The 18,781-nt window shown below is 56.3% G+C and overlaps 1 protein-coding gene across 2 annotated transcripts in view; it reads right to left on the minus strand.

The window, feature by feature from the left end:
• Positions 1-17,184, minus strand: part of EFHD1 (EF-hand domain family member D1) — a 43,091-nt gene extending 25,907 nt beyond the window's left edge. The window contains exon 1 of one of the 2 annotated variants that reach the window (XM_040638996.1): positions 16,794-17,184. In XM_040638996.1, the coding sequence (XP_040494930.1) occupies positions 16,794-17,107 (314 nt within the window). In that variant the 5' untranslated portion in view covers positions 17,108-17,184. Of the gene's footprint in view, positions 1-2,160; positions 2,179-16,793 lie in introns of those variants that run through there. The other variant, XM_040638988.1, reaches the window with a different exon arrangement.
• Positions 17,185-18,781: the final 1,597 nt, after the last annotated feature.

Genomic DNA, 18,781 nt, shown 5'->3' on the forward strand with positions numbered 1-18,781 from the left:
ACTCATTAAAATGCTATCACCTTCCTTTTGATTTGGAATATCCAGCCCCATGGAAGGGAACAGCACCTAGAACAGCATGCCCAGGTCAGGCCCACCCACCAAGACACCCCCCAGGTCCCCAACCCCTGCCGCCGGGGCCAAAAAGCCTTTGCCGGAATGGGGGTTTGGGACGGGCTTCAGGAGAAACTGCAGGCCCCTCTGGGGTTTTCTTTCTCCCTACAAGCCTGGCCTAAACCTGAATTCCCCTCCCCCTATTTCAAACTATCAAAATATTCCCTTTCCCTCCCCACAGTTCCTGTCTTTCAAATGCTTGCAGGCCCCTTGGAGTCCACTTAAGCCCTTGGCTCCTCCCCTACCAACATCTTAGCTCCAAACACCAGTTTTTTTTTTCAATAATTTAAATTTTAACCCAGATTTTTCTTATTGAAGGCAACCCAGGATGTAAAGAAAAACCACCCAGAAACTCAAGCCCCTACACCCTTATTTGCTAGCTGGGGTGTCCTTCTAGCCCTCCTCTGAATTGGTGAACTTTTCCCATGTTTTTTGCTTTAAAAGATCCTCAGTCCCTGCCATCTTTATACTCTCCAGGATCTGCTACAGAGACCCTAGTCCCATTAGCCCTGGGGACAGCCCTGCAGACACGGGCTGGCGTTGACACCCAGCCCTGCCACCCGCTTGGGAGACACTCGGGCAGGGAGATAACACACCCACACTCCACGCTGGCACCCAGTGAGCAGCCAAGGAGAGGGAGCTATTTTTAAAAGGACTACCTGTCTGCAGCCATGAAGAGGAAGACAGCTTCCAGGGCTCCTGCTCTGAAGAACTGCCCTCTCTCGACTGGGCCTCACACAGCTGTCAACGTCTTTAGCATTCTGGGGCAAACTCAGATGCACAGCCCGCCGAGGCCCCGTTATGCAGAATGTCCATGAAGCCCACACTCAGTGACAGCCCCGCCCAGCCGGGGCGAGTGATCCGGTCTCTTGCCAGGGCTCACTCTGAAAGGCTCTGTACTGACCAGGCTGGCCCTGGATGGGGGGTGGGGTGGTGGGCTGAGACCCCTCACCAGCATGCCCATCACCGTGGGTGCCGAGGCCCTGGGAAAGCACCTGGCCTGGCCCCAGCAAAGGTCCACTAGTAAGGGGACAAGGGGACAGGGGCCGGTGTCCAGTGTCCACCCGGCGCTCAGCCCCTCCTGGTTCCATGAACCACTTGTTCTCTCAGCTTCCACTGTGCAGAGCCCCTGGGTTTTCTTGGTTTTCCCCTCACCAGAATAATCCTGCCATTAAGGAAGAAAGAAGCCAGCCAGGCTTTGTCTGCTGGAGGCTCAGCCATCAGAAACTCCCCAAGGATCCCGGCGGGGGGTGGGGGGGCGATGGGGGTGGTTCTCAGGGGGATGGCAGTGCCCCAGAAAATGTCTGAGTGTTGAGAGGATCGCCTCCATTCCAGTAAACTGAACACTTCTGCTTTTCTTTTACGGAGAAAGGCCTTGAATGGAACTCACGCAGGGCTGGACAGGCACAGGCTGCTCCGGGTGTGGTCCCTAGACCTGCCGCCTCAGGGTCACCCAGGATTGTTAGAAATGCAGACTCTCGGGCCCTGCCCCAGACCTGCTGAGTCAGAACCTACATTTTCATAACACCCTGTGGTGCCCAGGTACTTTCAAGTCAGAGAAGGGCACTGTGTCAGACTATCCCAAAGCCAGTGGCCTTTCCGGGGACGCCCCTGGTTTCTCCCCGTGGGTGTCCTGAACTGTGCCTCTCCTGATGAGTCTCAGGGTGCCCCAAGGTCACAGGACTGTTGTTCCTCCTCCAAATTCCCCTGGTTGCCCAGTTCTCTGAGGTTCTGCTTTCCTATCTTTGGGGGGTCCTCCCCAGCTGTCAAGTCATCTGCTCCTCCTTTTCTTCCTTCTTTCCTCCCTCCCTTCTTCCCTCCCGTTTGCTACAGGCTGGAAGCAGGCCCAGAAACCAGATCTCCAAGTGTTACAACTACATGCAAAATAAGAGTCAGCAGGCCCAAGGAAGGGGGGGGGGCGGGAACGACGCGGAGACTCTGAGGAGTTAGGTCTGTACAAGAGCTTGAGCCCAGAGTCTTTGATTTCCAATCAGTTCCTGGCTCCCCGATTCCATTCATCCACTCACTCAGCACCTGGCTCCCGGCTACCTGTGGCCTCTCCAGAGCAGAAGGAGAGCACAAAGACCAGTCCCAGCGGGCAGGCCGACGTACAAAGAGGCTGTTGAGCGCTGATACGGACGGAACTTGGGCAGAGTGGAGTGGAGGGAGGCCGCAGGGACCCAGGAGCAGGAACTAACAGGACCACAAGTGCGGAGCCAAGGGAGGGAGCCGCTGTCACCAGTACAGTCCAGAAGTGCCAGGATGTTCCAGAAGGGGGGAGTGGAGCCAACTCCCACGAGGCATTCTGGGAGAGTTGTGCCTTTCTAAGAGCAGTGGGGGTGAGGGGGTGGGAGCAGCCTCCAAAGAGTTTAAACCAGAGAAGTGGCCTCAGAAGGCTGCTTCTTCAAAAAGACCTCTCAGCTCAGGGTGTGGGATGGATGTTTCCAGGGCAGGGGCCTGATTGGGGAGCACACACTAGCCTTAGCTGTGGAGGGATGCAAGGAGAGTAATGGTTAGGTGGGGCGGGGGGCTCACTTTCAGCAAGGCAAGAAGCCAGCATCGCCAGTGGAGGCTGGGTCCCTCCCACCCATCAGCCCCAGCATCCTGCTGCCTGGTTTCATACACGGTATCCGGCAGTTCATAAAGAAAGGTGGGGAGGCAGAGAGCCGCAGGGCCACCCCACTGCTACGGGGCACCCACTGTGTGCTCAGCACCTCACAAGACAGTGAGGGGGGGGGGCAGTACCTTCAAGAGGATCTGGGAAATCTGCTTTGTCCCAAATGTAAGCAGGGGAGTGCACTGCTCCTGCCAGGGACCGCCCCGTGGATTCAGGAAGAGAGGGCAGGGGATGACCTCACAGGAGGGCTGCTCACCCTCCGTAGGTCCCCCACTCAGTGGGGGTGTAAATGGGGAGGTTTCAGCTACATGCAAATTCTACCGCTGATGCCAGCAACCCAGCGTGGAAACAAAGCAACCGGAATCCCATGACCACCCTCAAGGGAACATGCCAGTGACAGCGAGACAATAGGTCAGCAGTGCAAAGTTCTTTGGCCACACTGAAGGCACCAATGCCAAGAACCCCTGAGCAAGAGTGACCCGCTAGGGAGGCTCAGCCCGAGAAAGCTTGACTCAGCAACGCAAGTGTAACAGGCACAGTTCGGTCTATTAGAACTGGGGGCTCCTGCCAAGGAGGGAGAAGGACAGCAGTGGCCGGGAGCATGTTCCCCAAGTCACAGTCCCCTGGTTCAAAGCTCTGGTGACACTGTATGCTGTGTGTCTCTGGGCAAGTTACTCTAACTCTCTGGGCTTCCAATTCCTCCTTCGTCCATTTGTTGCCAAGATTAAAGGAAGGCCAGTAAGTGCTCAGCTTATCAGGGAGCGCTCACATTTTTAGTTTTGGCGGATATTAAATCATTAAGAAAAAGACCTTAATCCTGGAGTCTCCCCTTGGTCCTTCCGAAGTGGGGGCACCCTTGCAGGGCTTGGGTAAGTACAGGCGGCTGGGGACTCAGTTTGGGAACAGGGAGTGGAGTGAGTGGATCTGGGAATTTAAAGTTCCGGTCAATCCATCCAGAAAGGAGAGGGAGAAGGACCAGAGTGGTGCGGGCAGGGCACTTGCACTTGGCTTCCCGTGGGAAGCCTGCCCTGAGCAATCCCGAGAGGAGGCAGTGGGGAGCCGGAAGGGTTCTTCTGAGCAGGAATGTCAAAATGAGCAAGGGTCAGTCCTTCGCTGCAAAGGTGCGGTCATGGGGTGCCTCCCCTTAGCTCCCAACACTTCCTAGAAAAGTCCTGAGGGGCTAGGAACAAGGCCAGAGGCGCCTCTGGAAACCTAATTTTCCTGGGAATTCTCAAGAGCCTTGTGGATCTCGGGGGACAGGTTTCCCCAAACGACCCAAGGCTTCCACACCAACTCGGTTAGGCCCGGGGCAGCCCCGGCAGTGCCCCCCACCCCCGTCCTCCACCTCCAACCCAGGAGTCAGAGAGACAAATGGCAGGGGGAGGCCCTGAGGGAGATGGAGGCCAGGGGCCCCAGGCCCAACCCAGGGGACTGTGGGGGACTCAGCCATCCCTCCAAACACGAAGGAAAAAGCAGCCTGGCTGGCAGCCCTGGGTCTCCCATCCCCACCCCACTACTTCCCTGCCGGCCAGCCCTTTCCTGTGTCCCTCTGCTGGGCTGGCGCCACCTTAAATCAGCAGCCCTTCCAGGGGCCCTCGGTGGAAAAAACATGGGGCTGGAACCAGAGGAACTAATTCAGGCTCTGCCTGCAGGCTGAGCGGTCACACGATCTTGGGGACAACCTGAGAATGCGGTGGCTTACCTGTTTCCACATCTCACTTACAGGCCTGCGTCTGGGGGGCATGTGGGTGGTGGCACTGCCAGAGGGAACGACAAAGCCCCGGCCACGGCCCCCTCCCTCTGATGGCCCCCTCCCTCTGATGGCCCCCTCCCTCTGATGGCCGCGTGGGCTGCGAAGCACCCCAGAAGCAGCAGTCAGGGCCACAGTGCAGCTCCGGAGGCAGCTCAGACCCCTCTTCAGAGGTCAAGGCACCCCTAGCCTGCCTCGACCCGGGGCTGGCCCTGGGGTGGGCATGGGGATTGGAGGAAGAGGTTAGCCACATTTGAGCATAAAGACCAGTCTCTGCTTTCCCACGGCAAACACTCTGGAAGGGAGGGGAACGTCACAAGAATCAACCATGACTAAGTGCATTCAATTAGAAAATGGGGGGTATGGGAGAGGAGGGGGGAGGGGAAGAGCAACAGCCCAGAAAGAGTGGAGCCAGCTGGGGCAACCAGTAACAGAAGAGTGCACTAGCCGGCTGGGGCTGGCCTTACAGGTTATCATGAGGAGCCGGGACCTCATCCCATGGGCAACTGGGAGCCACTGAATGCTGTATGTTGTCCCGGAACCACAGAGGAATCTGAAGACAGAAGCAAGGTAATGAGATTTGGGCTCTGGCAAGAGGTCACAACATATAAGATGGATGGGGGAGGCCAGCTGCCCCAGGCCCGGTGGTCAGGCAGCCTACAGAGGCTGTGCCACCCCTGGCCCGGCCTGGCTCTGCAAGGGAGGGTGTCAAGGACGGCTGAGATTTAGAGTCTGAGAAGATGGGGGGTGGGGGGGAATGACAGTAATGGGAGAGGCTAGTGGCACAGGAAGCACGAGTGTCGGCCTTCTGGGTTCAAAGCCCAGTTCCACCACTTACGTGATGTGTGACGCTGGGCAAGTTACCTAGCTTCTCTCTTCCTCAGTGCCCCCATCTGTGAAATGGGTATGACCTCATGGTACCCACCTCACAGTGCTATGCTATGTAAATGATAAGATCAGGGCCTGCACACAGTAGGTACTCCACAAGTGGTGGCTGTTCGGTGTTTTGGGGGGAGCCCAGTGCTCAATAAAGTTGACCATTGTAGCGTGGGGCGGCGGGAGCATGAGGCCTTCAGGGAGGGGACAGAGACCCCGTCACTGAGGCCAAGCAGCACAGTGCTGGACAGGATCAGGGACCAGCACTTCTCCAAGGCCGAGGCAGAGCTCACCAGGTCCCCCTGGGCATAGAGCTGGGACGGTCAGCAGCCAGGTCTTGTCAGTAGAGGGTTGATGCCAGGCCTGCTGTCCCAGGCCTAACAGTGTTCCCTGAGCAGCGCCCAGTGGCCTGAGGGTTCCCCTTGGAGGTGTCTAACCCCAGAGCTGACATCAGCTGCAGCCTCAGTCCATCCTTCCCACCAGGAAGGGGCGGAGGGGCCAGCCCTGGGGACACAGTTTGTAGGTCCTAGACAATGTCCTTCTGCTTCCTGCAAATCTGATCCAAGCTAGCAGAAGGCTAAGTGCGTACTGTCCACCCAGAGGCAGACATTCAGGGGGAGGGACCAGGCAGCCACACCACTTGCCACTTCAGAATCAGACCCCAGTGTGACTGGAAGGAGTCCACTGCTCCTCGCCCTGTACCCCCCCAACACTAAGGCTCTGCCTGGCCTGGAACCAGGCACTGGCACAGGGAGGCTGCTGCTGGCACTGGCAACCCAGTCTCTACCTCCAAAACCAAAGAATTTACCTCCATCCTGCAACATAGCAGGGCAGCCAGGCTAAGACTAAAAGACAATAAAATGAGGCCCGGATACCCCTCCACATACCCATCCACCCACCCCTCGCACAGGAGAGGGCCCTTAGCAACACAACACCAGGAGCCGCTGAAAGGAAGGAGAGACATCAACGTCTACTACTCCCAGCCAAGATGGCGGCTGGCCCCCGGCACTCACCGTCTCTCTACCTGGAGACCCCTCCTAAAGGAGAGGAAATCAGTGATACGAGAGTCATGATGATAAAGAGAATACAGGAAGTTTGGGGAGGGGGGCTTGGGAAAAGGGAGGCATCAGCAAAGAGTTCTCAAAGATAAAAAGCAGACTAGGAATATAATTGGCTATTCTGCCCAAGGAAGCCAGTTGGGCCCTCCAAACCCAGAGGCGAGGTGGCGGTGTTCAGCCAAGCTCTTGGTCAGGTGGAAGGGTTACTTGGGGCAAAAACAGTAGCTTTACTGAAAGTTGGCCTAGAGGAGAGTTGACACAGACACATCCCCCTCCTCACCCCCAAATACACAACACTCTTAGCTGCCAGGGATCTACAACCACAGGCAGAGAGAGAAATCAAAGGGGCTAGTGATTACAATGGCAGCAGCGAGTGTCCTAGAGGAAAGACCTCTACATTCAGGCATCCGAGAGCCCCCAGTAATGGGCTGCTCCCTGCCTGGTCTCCAGAATCCAAGCCTGCTTCTGAAAGCCCCTCCCGTACATACAAAAACAAAGACGGACACAAGAGAGCCATGGTCAGGAAAAGGCCCAAAAGGAGCACTGCTGGAACCCACCCCTCCCTTCCTCCCTTCCAGAACCTCCATTTTGGCCAGGTTCCTGCCCCTTAGGGAAGGGCAGTCAATGACTGGCCTGGGTGGGCCCATGACCCAGTGCTGGCCAAGGGGATGCCAGGGACTGGCTCACGGGATCCGTCTGGAAAAGACTGCATTGTTTCAAAGAACCGTAGGTCTTTCCTGCCTCTGATTTTGTCACAGCTGTGTGTGACTTGGCGAGCTCCCCACCTTGCTACCAGCCCCCAGATGAAGCCAACACCAGGACTGGAGGGGTGCAGAGGACCAGACCTAGGTCTCTGACAGCAGCAGCCAAGCATGCCCAAGGGCCACCCTTGTCCTCTGGACTCCCTGTTATACGAGCTGATTCTTCACTGATGAGTTCACAGCAGGGTTTTCCATCACTTGAGCCAAAGGCCTCAAGGAGAAGGGCATAGATAGTCTCAACATGACGTTCAGGAACTGGTCCCTAATCTGATGGTGGCGACCCCTCGGAGGAGAACAGCATCGGGCTTCCACTCTCCAAGTCATAGTATCTTCATTATTTTACAAGAGATTTTGAACAGGGACATCATACTTTTACAACAAAAAATCATTTTCTTTTAGTTATGAGATTCTAGTCTGTTCCCTCTAGACCAGTGGGTTTAAGCTTTGGGAAAACAGGCCTTAAACTCCATGGAGGAGCTGGATCCCCTCAGCAAATGGATGCCCACAACTCGATACACGATTCTCAAGGGCCCGAAGATCGGAGGTGAAGAGCTCCTGCTCCAGCCACGGGGCTCAGGGAGAGCAGACGCCCAAGGCCAAGGTCTCTGCCACCAAGTTAGCTTTACTTTTTCCTTTCCTGGAGTTTTTAAGTCTTTCTAGGGCTTGTCCACAGCCTGGCTCAAACACCTTGGACTGCCTCTCAAGGGAATTAACACCAAGGCAGCCCCCTTCCCAGGGGATAGGGTCACACTGGGGACCCCCGCTGTGGGGTGCCAGCTGCCAGCCCCCTTTGCTGGCCGAAGAGGCTGATGCATTTGTGGCCAGGGCTCCGGGCTCCCTCCTCCGTCCCCTTCTGCCTCTCTTCCCCTCAGGCCCTGAGGCCCGCCTCAGGGAGTGAAACCCAGACATGCGATGAGGGAGACCAGCCCAGATTCCCAGGGCTTGGGATTCAGAAGACTCCAGAGGGACTTAACTGCCTAGAACAGGGGACAGTAAACTACAGCCTGCAGGCCACATCCTGCTCCCCAAGTCTGACTGGAGCACAGCCTTGCTGGTGGGTACCATAAATGGCGGGTTCTGTCCCACAGTGGCAGTTAAGTCATGGCAGCAGGGACCCGAGGGCCCACAGGCCAAATAGATTTACTGTCTGACCCGACTGAAGGAGTTTGCCCACCTGTGGCCTCGAAGAAAACCAGAAAGTCATACAGTCCATCCCCCAACCTCCCAAAGCTCTGCCCCAAATTTCTCACCCCAAGAAGTCAGACCACCCACATCACAGTGAAGCCCCCAGAGAAAACGGCTTAACACCTTTCAGACAATTCTTTCCATTTCTCAGCAACTCCAACCATGAGAAAGTTTTCTTCTCTATATTGAACCAAAACTGTAGTCTCCCCTCCTTGTGGCCGCCATGGTCACCTGGGTCCTCACCACACTCCAGGCTGTCAGCTGCCATCCTCCGCCTCGAGGACCCTCAGTCCCAGGGCCTTCGGTGCGTCCCTGTCTCAAGGACCTGGATCAGTCCTGGCTGGCTGCTCTTCCCTGGCTGTGGCCAGAAAGACCAGGACCCCCTATCCTGAATGCAGCAGCCTGGGGTCATAGTGCCCCCCAGCGTCTTCACGGGGGCTGCTAGGCCGCAGGCAGTGTCTTGTACGTGCGTCGGGGACGGCCTTTCCAGGACTCGCATTCCTCCCTGTCAAGCAGCATCATTTAAATCCAGCTCCCTGTAAAGTTCATTTGAGCTTCTCGAGGGCAGTGAGTCCTCCGGATCAATCTGGATAACCAGCCCCCAGCAGGTGCTTTGCTGAATGAGGGGAAGAATGAATGGTGAATGGCTCAGAAACAGGAGGTCGAAGGAGGCTCAGCATCGCCATCATTACGGTACCACAGTGGATTATGGTGAGAAATGTACAGGCATTGCAGGCTGTGGGAGCCCAGAGGTGGGAACACTGGGGAAGGGGTCACAAAGTGTCATGCAGCCCCGGAACCAATGAGTCCATGCCTGGGGTCCATGTTCTTGGCAGGTCGCTGACCCCAAACCAGGTTTCATCCTGCAGGATAGTGCGGTCCTTGCTCCAATGACCCAGAGGCCCCTGCACACGGGCCTTCCGAGGAGCACCTAGGATTGAGGACCAGTGGTGCTCTTCGATCACCACCACTGACGGGACACAGGAGCTGAAAGAGGCTCTAGAGGCAAGACACCAACATGAGGGGGAGACGAGCACTGAGCGTGTGAGGGTGAGCGTGAACGTGAGCATGCGTGTCAGCACGTGTGAGTGTGCGAGGGTGCACATGAGGCACAGATCTTCGCCAAGCAGGAAACTGAAGGCGGATGTGGGCCAAACCTAGAGCGTGTGCTGGGCTCCTCCCCGGAGCATCTCTTCCCGGCTCACAGACAGGCCTGGCAGCCACAGCTCCCAAGACCCCACTCGCTCAGCACATTGTCACAGACACACTGCCTCGGCCGCATCACGAAACCACACTCCCTAGCCCAGCGGAAATCAGGCCCTCCTCCAACCCAGTGGCAGAAGGCATTTCTATTTACTAGTTGGACTCGGGGTACACCAGGGCTAGAGTCTACATGAAGTCAGAGTCCCCTAGACATCACAGCTTGGAAAGCAGGTGCTTGTTACCTTATCTTGCAAGGGAGAAGGGAAAAGGGATGTTTTTTGCAAAATTTAAGATTTTAATAACACTGAATTTCAACTTCCATCGCTCCATTTCAAATTCCTCTTACTCAAATTCTCATAACATGGGAAGGCTCTGTAAGGAGGGTGGAGGAGACTTCCCAGAGAGAGATGTGGGGAGCAGGGAAGGAGGAAAAAACTTCCTGCAAAGATCTCACTGCCGGGAACCGCAGAACGCCCGTCCAGCCCCCCTCCATGGCGAAGGGCTGGAAACAACTGTGCTTAAACGGGGCTGAGAAATAGTTCTCGTTCCAAGTCAAGGTGCCTTTCTGCCGGAAGCCGAGGCCCCAAAACAGAAGCCAGCCCGGGTTCTGGCTGAACGCCCCCCAGGAATTCAGATGAGCCCAGGGTTCTCTCTCCTCACCCTCAATCAGCCAGGGTCAAATGTGCAAAATCCAGTGCAGGTGAGGGAATGTCAAATCTTGGGCGGCTCACTGTGGACTGAAGCCACAATTGGGAGCCAGAAGCTCTTGCCTTTCTCTAAGGGGGAGAAAAGCACCCAGCTTCTATTTCTTTTCATGCACCTTTCCCATCCTCGAAGTCAATTCACTCAAAAGATGCACCTGAGAGTGGGTGCGCTGTCTCTCTCCTCCTCCTCCTTCCCCCACACCCCCTCCTCCACCCCCTCCAATAAACCTCCTCAACTTCATCTCTACAGCAAATGCCTCCCCTCCAAGTCTACACCCCTTTCTCCCTCCCTAGTTCCATAACATCCTTGCCCTTCCTGGGCTCAGGGGTGATGCGGGTGTTGGAGGGGTGGCCATGACCTCACTGTTTCGGATTCTCCATAAAAAGACAACTCTCCCAGAGCCAAATACTCCTCTTCCCACCCTCTCTTTGGGGAACTGGAGCACAAGCTTCAAGTATAGCTGCAAAAACTTTGCAGGCACATTTCAAGATTGCTGCATTTGGGTCCTGCCTCTATGTGGCCGCCCTCAGTAGCTCCCTCTGCGAGAGGCCCCTGGAGAAGCCCGGGGGTAATTAAAATTTCCTGTCTAGCCTTAACCTCCACCAGCTCGTGTTACAGCCCTGGACACACACACACACACACACAGAGTCAGGTTCTTCTGGGCCTTCTCACTCTTCATTTAAAATCAGGCCACTGTTCTCTTGGCTCGGGCTATCCAGTAACACACTTGGAAATGAAGAGGGAACTTTCTCTGGCCAGGTGGAGGATGCCTCTGGCTTTCCACACTCACTCGAGAATTCTCTTCCTCCTACAACACACCATTTGGGAGCCAGGCTCATGCACATGGGTTACCCCAAGGATACGAAGACAAGTGACCCCCAGCCCAAGACCCCAACATGCTTGCAGGCTGGGGAGGATCCGGTTTTTCTCCAAAGCTTGACAATGTAAGACATCCCTAAGCAAAACACTTTCTTTTCTTTTTTCTTTTAGCAAAACACTTTCAAACAGGAGAATCAGATGTAAAAGATCAAGGCCCGTTCCGCAGTACGTGCACAAATCTCTCTAGCCCCGAACAAAAAGAATGGACGTACTTTGTACTCGTCAAGTCAGGTTCTGAGTGAACTAAGGCAACATCAGAGCCTGGATCTAGAAACTCTGATTAAACAGAAATTCTTGCTGAAAGTAAGTGCGCTCCTGGCACGGGTGGGGGTTTTCTGTTGGTTTTGTGTTTTGTACTTAGATGGCAAGTCCATTTCATTAGGATGGGGCTCTGGGAAGACTGATCCCCCTTCTGCTGGGGGCAGGGAATCATGCTGGCTTTGTTTAAGGCTCTGACATCCCCCCTCCACCCCCCACTCCCTCCACTCAGGAGACGAGGAGGAGCCCGTCATGGGGCCACATGGACTGGGCAACTCTGCTCGCTTGCAGTATTGGGGTGAATAGGGCCCCCCCAATTCACAGCTACCCAGACCCTCAGACTGTGATCTTATTTGGAAATAGGATCACCGCAGATGTAATAAATTAAACTAAGATGAAGTCATACTAGATTAGGGTGGGCCCTAAATCCAGTGACTAGTGTCCTTACGCCATCAGGAACACCTGACCAGACTTAGCAAGGTGGAGCTGGAGCAGGGTGCCCATAAGCCGAGGGGTGCCAGGGCCTGCTGGCTACACCAGAAGCTACAAGAGGCATGGAAGGATTCTTCCCTAAAGCTTCCGTAGCTAGCAGAGCCCTGCCAACACCGTGAGTTCAAGGGCCAAGCTTCAGAAGGGCAAGAGAACACATTCACGCTGTCTGAAGCCACCAAGTTACGGGACCTTGTTAGAGCAACCCTAGGACACTCCTCCACTCCTCCCATCCACAGAGCCTGGAAGGGCAATAAGGGAGGGCACAGCCCCAGCGAGACCAATGACTCAGCAAGCGGCCAGGGCGCCACTCTCCAGCTCAAACTGCAGGAGAAATCAACTTCAGAGGATAATTCAGACGCTGCAAAGTGGTTTTGAATTTTTTTTTAAGATTTTATATATGTATATGTGTGTGTATGTGTGAGAGAGACAGAGCACAAGTGGGGGGGGCGGTCCCAAAGGGAGACGGAGAAGCAGATTCCCCACTGAGCAGGGAGCCCGATGTGGGGCTCGATCCCAGGACCCTGAGATCATCACCAGAGCCGAAGGCAGATGCTTCACCAACTGAGCCACCCAGGCACCCCCTGGTTTTGAATTTTAAGCAGAAAAGGACAACACAAAGTTTGCACACCCACCAAAATGACAGCTATGTGACCATGTGAAACCGAGTGCCGCAAACCTCGAGGGCCCTCGCTGTGGGCCCGGCGTGGAGCTAACGAACTGCTCCACATGCATGAGCTTCGTTAATGCCCCCAGTAACGCCACAAGGCCCGTACTGTTCTAGCCTCACTTGACCGAAGGGGAAACCGAGACACCGAGGTTTTCAGTAACCCTCCAGGTAGCAAGCTGTAGAGGCAGGGCCTGAACCCAGGAAGCCTGGCTCCCCATTCCTGCTCTTCCCAGCCTCGGCACTGCTTCTGCAGTGGGTTCAGTCTGGAAAGCCAGGTGATGGGAAATAAGCTGGGATTCTAACATGCTTTGGCTTTTATTTATTTACGTGGAGAAAAGCAAAGGGAAAAGGAACGAAGAGGCCGCACTTCGACGGGGAGAGAAGCACGGTACCGACCAGTGGCTGCAGACAGGTGTCCAGCAGACTCGGTCACGGGGCAGGGAGGAGAGTCCGGGAAGGGTCCGCATGGGCAGGGCTCCTCCAGGCAGCATGGGGGTGGGGGTCGGCAGGAAGGGGTTTCCTGGCCCCGCCCTCAGGGAGTGGCCAAGGCAGCAGCAGCTAGGGGTCAATGGTGGTGGGGGGGGACAGAGGAATGAGCAATCCGATTTTCAAGATGACCTACCTATGCATAGCTGAAAAATTGCTGGGTTTTTTTTAAGTCATGCAGGACAGCAGGAAGAAGAACCCACAAAAGAGGGCCAGCAGGGAATCAGGGCTGGGCTGTGGGCAAAGCTGGGACCAAGGAGCCCCTCAGCAGGCAGCAGAGGGCCAGCAGGACAGGCGGCACTGCCAGGCCAGGCCAGGTGGCAAATCCCCGAATGCCAAGCCCCACAGCAGCCTTTCCGGGTGCGTGGGGGCCCACGGCCTGCCCTAGCCTGGGCAAGGGTAGCAGGGGCAGGAGATTGGCTGATGGGCTCAGGCAGAGAAGGTCCCAGAGCCAGCTGGCCATCTGGAGGGGGGTGGAGGTGGCAGGAGGGCAGGGAGCTCAGGGGGCTGGCAGGGGGACAGGCCGGACTTAGTGACTGTGGGCACAGCAGGGCCCCTTCACAAGATGAGGGGTTGGTCCATCACCTAGCGTCACTGCCACATGCTGAGCCGTGTCAGAAGTAGCCAGGTGACAAATCTCTCAACCCAGGGCGGGCTGACGCTGATGGGGTAGGGACAGCCAAGTCCTGGCTGCCCCCCAGGTGTGAGGAATGGGTAGATGCACACAGAGGGAAAACCAACGAGCTCAGAGAGTTGGGCGCTGAGTTTGTGGAAGCTCGGGGGTTGGGGCCATGCAATCCCTGTTTCTGCAGGGTATGGGGAGCCTGAAGCTGGGGCCGGACACAGGGACACAGGGCTGGAGCCAAAGTGGGGGCACGATCTGCAGCAAAGGGCTCCCCCCTTCGAGGTCACATGCCATCTCAGCAGGTCACCCATTCATCTCCCCGAAACCCGATGAAAGGAACAACTGCCTTCATTCTACAGATGAAAGGCCAGAAGTGGTTAAGCAACTTGCCCAGGTCAATAGTCACAGCTAATGACCCAGGAATAAGGGGGCCGTATCCCCACCTTCCCCACATTCAGGATGCATAACTGGGTCCTGATACCAGATTAGGGGGGGCCTTGATGAACACAGTGGAGAAAGAAAGGTAGCACTTTCCAGGGGCCCTGCCCCAGTGGCCACAGCAGCTACCTGGCCCTCATGGGAGGGTAGCCGTTGTGCCCATCTTACCAGCAAGAGAACCAAGACTTAGAGGGATTATGTAGCTTGCCCAGGGTCACAGACCCTAGGCCCCGTCAGCCCCATGTCTGTCTGAATCTGAAGGTGGCCCCATTCCCCCGCTGGTGCTCGGCTGACTCTACCCAGAGGGGCGCTCTGCCTCTCCTGCCTTCCGGACACAGCGGGCTGATTCCCAGAAAGGCTTCTGTGCACCAGCTTGGGCCTCGGATCCCACTCCCTGATGACAGGAGCTGCCAGTCCTGCCACAGGACACTCACGGCTGAAGGGGAACAAAGCAGCAGGCCTGAGCCTGCCCACGGTCTGCGTCCAGGATGACCTCTGAAGGTCATCACAGCCAAAGCAGTACTTGACTCTCCTTCCTCAGCAAAAGCCCCCAAGATTTGCCAGTGAAAGTTCTTCTTCCCCACCGCCAAGGCCCAGCTGTTGGGGTGGGGCACGTGACTCAGCCTGGCCAATGGGAGCCACAAATTTCCCTGGCCACAGCAATTGGTTCAGAGCCAGTAAGAAACAATAGTAAAGCTAAAAAGAGAGAGACAATAAGGCCTTTGCTGTGGTTACTCTTTTCTACTGGACTTACTGGAGCTGCTGTGGCCTGCCTGCCACCACTAGGGATAAGCCGCCTGAGAATGAGGACAACACAGAGAGGAAGCTGGCTTAAGAAAATGAGAAACTAAGCACTGATAGCATCGTCTGAGCGCCTAGATCCAACCATACCTGACACCAACTGTGAGCCAATTAACCCCTTTTTGCTTATGCCCATTTTCGTTGAGAGTGACAGAAAACATAGCCTAGAATTCTGCCTGACGCCACAGCTCTGGAGAGCTATCCTGTAATGCCAGGCACAGGCTGGGACCCCCGACCACATGTTGCCTTCCCTTCAGCTTGACCCTGTTTTCTCACGAATGCCGCCTTGCTTGAAGACCCTGTGTGGACTCCCTGTATCACTCTTAGGCAGCCAACAAACAGATTTATCCTTTCACTCATTGTTCTTCAGGGAAAAAAGCAATAGCATAAATAAATAAAAAGAAGCCCAAGTCACGTCAAAGCAACCTGAAGATGGAGGTCCCCAAGATGCACTCCCCCCAATCCAGCTGGACTGGGAGTAACTGCTGGGACATGGGAGCAAAGGAGCCTGAGCAATCCTCCCCAGAAAGGCATAACCCCAAATAGATCAAAGGGGCTCCCACAAACCATTCACCCATTGCTTTTCCATCTCCACCCCAGACATTTTTGTTTTTGCCCGAAACTCAGCCTTCCTTAATTATCCAAACTAGACCCACTAGGTGTGAACACCAGAGAACAGTGCCTGGAAGAAGGGAAATCAGCACGTGGGGGAAACAGAGGAGGCAGGGAGGCTCCGGGTGCCAGCCTCTGTTGACCTCTGCAGAGGCCGCGGCTGGACGGCAGCCCAGCCTCAGGAAGGGGCCAACGCTCTGGCCACACAGTGCCGGCCACACAGCCTTTAAATAGAACCTCCACGCGGGAGGACAAACACATTCCAAGCGCTTTTAAAAACGCCCCAAGCATGACCTGGCCAGAGGCCTCTGCTCCCCCAGGCATTTTTCCGGTCTTGGCCCAATTCTGGAAATAATATTAATAGCTCGGTTAGGAGCTCAGGGTGTGCAAAATACTGTATGGCCTTAAAAGGCAGGGACGATGACTGCCCTCACTCTCCAGATGAGGAAACTGAGGTCCAGGGACCTCCCAGAACGCAAGGCCGAATAGTGGGGGCTCTCTACGCTGCCTCCAACGCCCAGCAGCTCCCCGGCTCGGCGCGGCTTTCACCGCAGCGAGCCCCAGTCGCACCGGCTGCCAGGGGCTACGTCCTCCGACGGCCGCCTCCTGCCCAAAACGCCAGAAGGGGTAAAACAAATATGGCGACGCTACCAGGAGGCTCCCTGGACACACTCCTCCAGGAACGTCCCGATCTTTTGCAACGAGTTTAACCAACTCTCAGTTCTCAGCTTCTTTGGGTACACCAGACCCTGCGCGGCAGCCAAGGATAACTTTCCGCTTTTGTTTTAAAAGATAAAAGGACAATGGGGCTAATTTCTCCCTTGGGAGATAAAGTTAAAGCTGGCAGGTAAAGCGCTGCGCGATTCTGTTTCCTAGAAGTTGCGCTGCGGGCACATCTTGCAACCAGCCGCGGAGGGGGCGGGACCGGCCGTCGGGACCCGGGAGCCTGGGACGCGGGCTCGGCTGTCCCAGGGAACGTCTGAGCTCAGTCAAGGAGAGCTGCGGCCACTGCTCTCGGTGTCCCCGCCCAGCCAGGTCCCCCCCCCCGCCCGGGCCCGTACGGGCTCCGGACGCGCAGAATCTGGGGGCGTGGGCTAAATGCTAAGTGCACCCCGGATCTCCTAAATTACTTCACCCTGTCCCACCAAAGCTGAGCCAGGACTCTGGGCCAGAAAGATCCGCCCACCCCACCTCCCTGTTCCCTCCCTCTCGGGTCCTCGGGCGCAGGGTCCCCCGGGGCGCACGGCGCAGGGCTGCGCGGGCGCTCACAGTTTGAACATGCTCTCCAGGTCCTTGATGAGGCGGCGGCTGAACTCCGGGAACTCGGTGTAAGGGTTGAAGATCTTGCAGCGGCGAGGCCGCGCGGTGCCCTCGTTGATGTCCAGCCGTCGGGTCAGCTGCGCACTCAGCTCGGCGTCCGCGCTGGCGGTGGGCGCCCGGGCGGGGGACTCGGACTCGGGCTCGGGCTCGGGCTCGGGCTCCCGCGCCGCGAAGGCTCGGGGAGCTGGCTGGGGGCGGCCCTCCTCCGCCTCCTCCCACTGCAGTCGCCTCTGCAGCTTGCGCGCCAGCTCCTGGCTGGCCATGGCGACGGATGTGGGGACCCGGGGACGCGGAACCCGACGCGGGGACTGGCGGACCGCGCGCTCCTCGCGGGCTCGCGGCTCGGCAACGCTGTGCCCAGGCGGCCGGAATCCGGCGGTTGGGTAGAACTGCGGGCGGGAGAGGGGGGCAGGCGGGGCGGAGCTGCGGCTTTAAGGAGGCGCGGCGGGTGGAGGACCCGCCCGCTCGGCCAGAGGCCGCAGGTGTGCTCGCGTCCGGGGGACGCCCACCCGGCTGCCCCTTCCCCGCGACTCCGGACTGGAGGCTGACCGCCCCTCAGGACGGGAAGTGGACCCTCGGATCAACTCCGACCTTGCCTCCTGCTCCTGGTCGGAGGGATCCTGGGGACCCCGCGGTCCCCGGGGAAACAGCAGTGGGAAAGTCTCATGACCGTTCGGGCGGTTCCTCTCTCGTTCCACAGACGTACCCCGACTGGAGGTGCTCGCGGCCCAGGACAGGCTGGAGGTGGGAAAAACCGAGCGCCCCGGGGTGATGCCCACGCGCCCCAATGGCTGGAGGTGACACCCACTGGTCGCGAGGTCTGGGAGTGGGAGGCGCCCGTGGGGAGTGGGGAGCTGAGTTTCTGACATTCATTGAAAATAAATGTTGCTAAAACATACTAAAAATACTAAAATAAGCCAACAGAAAAAAGAGCAAGCAGGGGTGACAAAACTCGTGGTTCCCCCCCGAGGCAGGACCCCCGCGTGGCTTCAGGGGCTTCAGCTTTTTCCGTGAAACACACAAGAAAGAAAAGAAAAGGAAACTCAAGAATAAATAAATAAATCAGCATTTTTAACAAGCGGGTAAAACAAGTACAGTCGTCATTCTCCCTAAGGAAGGCTAATGCCGATGGCTATTACATCAGCCAAGCGTTGTAAACAGCGCTCCGCGCCCGCCTGGACTCTCTCTGCGCTGGGCACCCGGTGGGCTGCCGACGGGGGCGGGTGTCTGTGACCCCCGCTGGGTTGTGCGGCCTGCCAGGGGCTGGGGGCATCTATAGAGGCCTAGTGAAAAAAAGAGGTTATTTAAGGGCGCCTGGCTGGCTCAGTGGGAAGAGCCTCCAACTCTTGATCTTGGGGTTGTGAGTTCCAACCCCATGTTGGGTGTAGAGATGACTTAAAAATAAAATAAAATCTTTAAAAAAAATAGAAGAACCTAATAGTTTTGCCTTTTCTTTCACTTGTGGGTAGAACATAATATTGAAGATTCTCTTGTTACTGAGAGTGGATTTTGAAAGCAATTCAGCTTTGTCAGTGTTTCTAAAGGAGGAAGCACTCTTTTTTACAGCGTTATTTAGTGTTTGGACTTGGGCAAACGCTTGGGATACCATCACTGCGATCGAGGTCATAAACATATCCATCACCTCCAAAAGCTTCCTCGTGTCCCTCTGGTTTTTGTTTTGGGGAGTTTTTGGTAAGAACACTGAATATGAGATTTACCCTCTGAGATTTTAAAATCCATTTGTTACTACATGCCCTGTGTTAGACAGTGGGTCTCTAAGGAAGCACTTCCGCGTAGTGTGTGTATGAAATATGCTGTCATCGGGGTGCCACTCAACAGGCATCTCACCTGCAAGGGACAGAGTTTGGGGGCTGTGCCCACCCCTGGCAGCAAAGCCGCAGATACCCATGATGCTCAGCAGGCAACACCTAGCCACG

Source organism: Ursus maritimus, unplaced genomic scaffold, assembly GCF_017311325.1.
Source record: "Ursus maritimus isolate PB19 unplaced genomic scaffold, ASM1731132v1 scaffold_1, whole genome shotgun sequence".
NCBI classification, from domain to species: domain Eukaryota; kingdom Metazoa; phylum Chordata; class Mammalia; order Carnivora; family Ursidae; genus Ursus; species Ursus maritimus.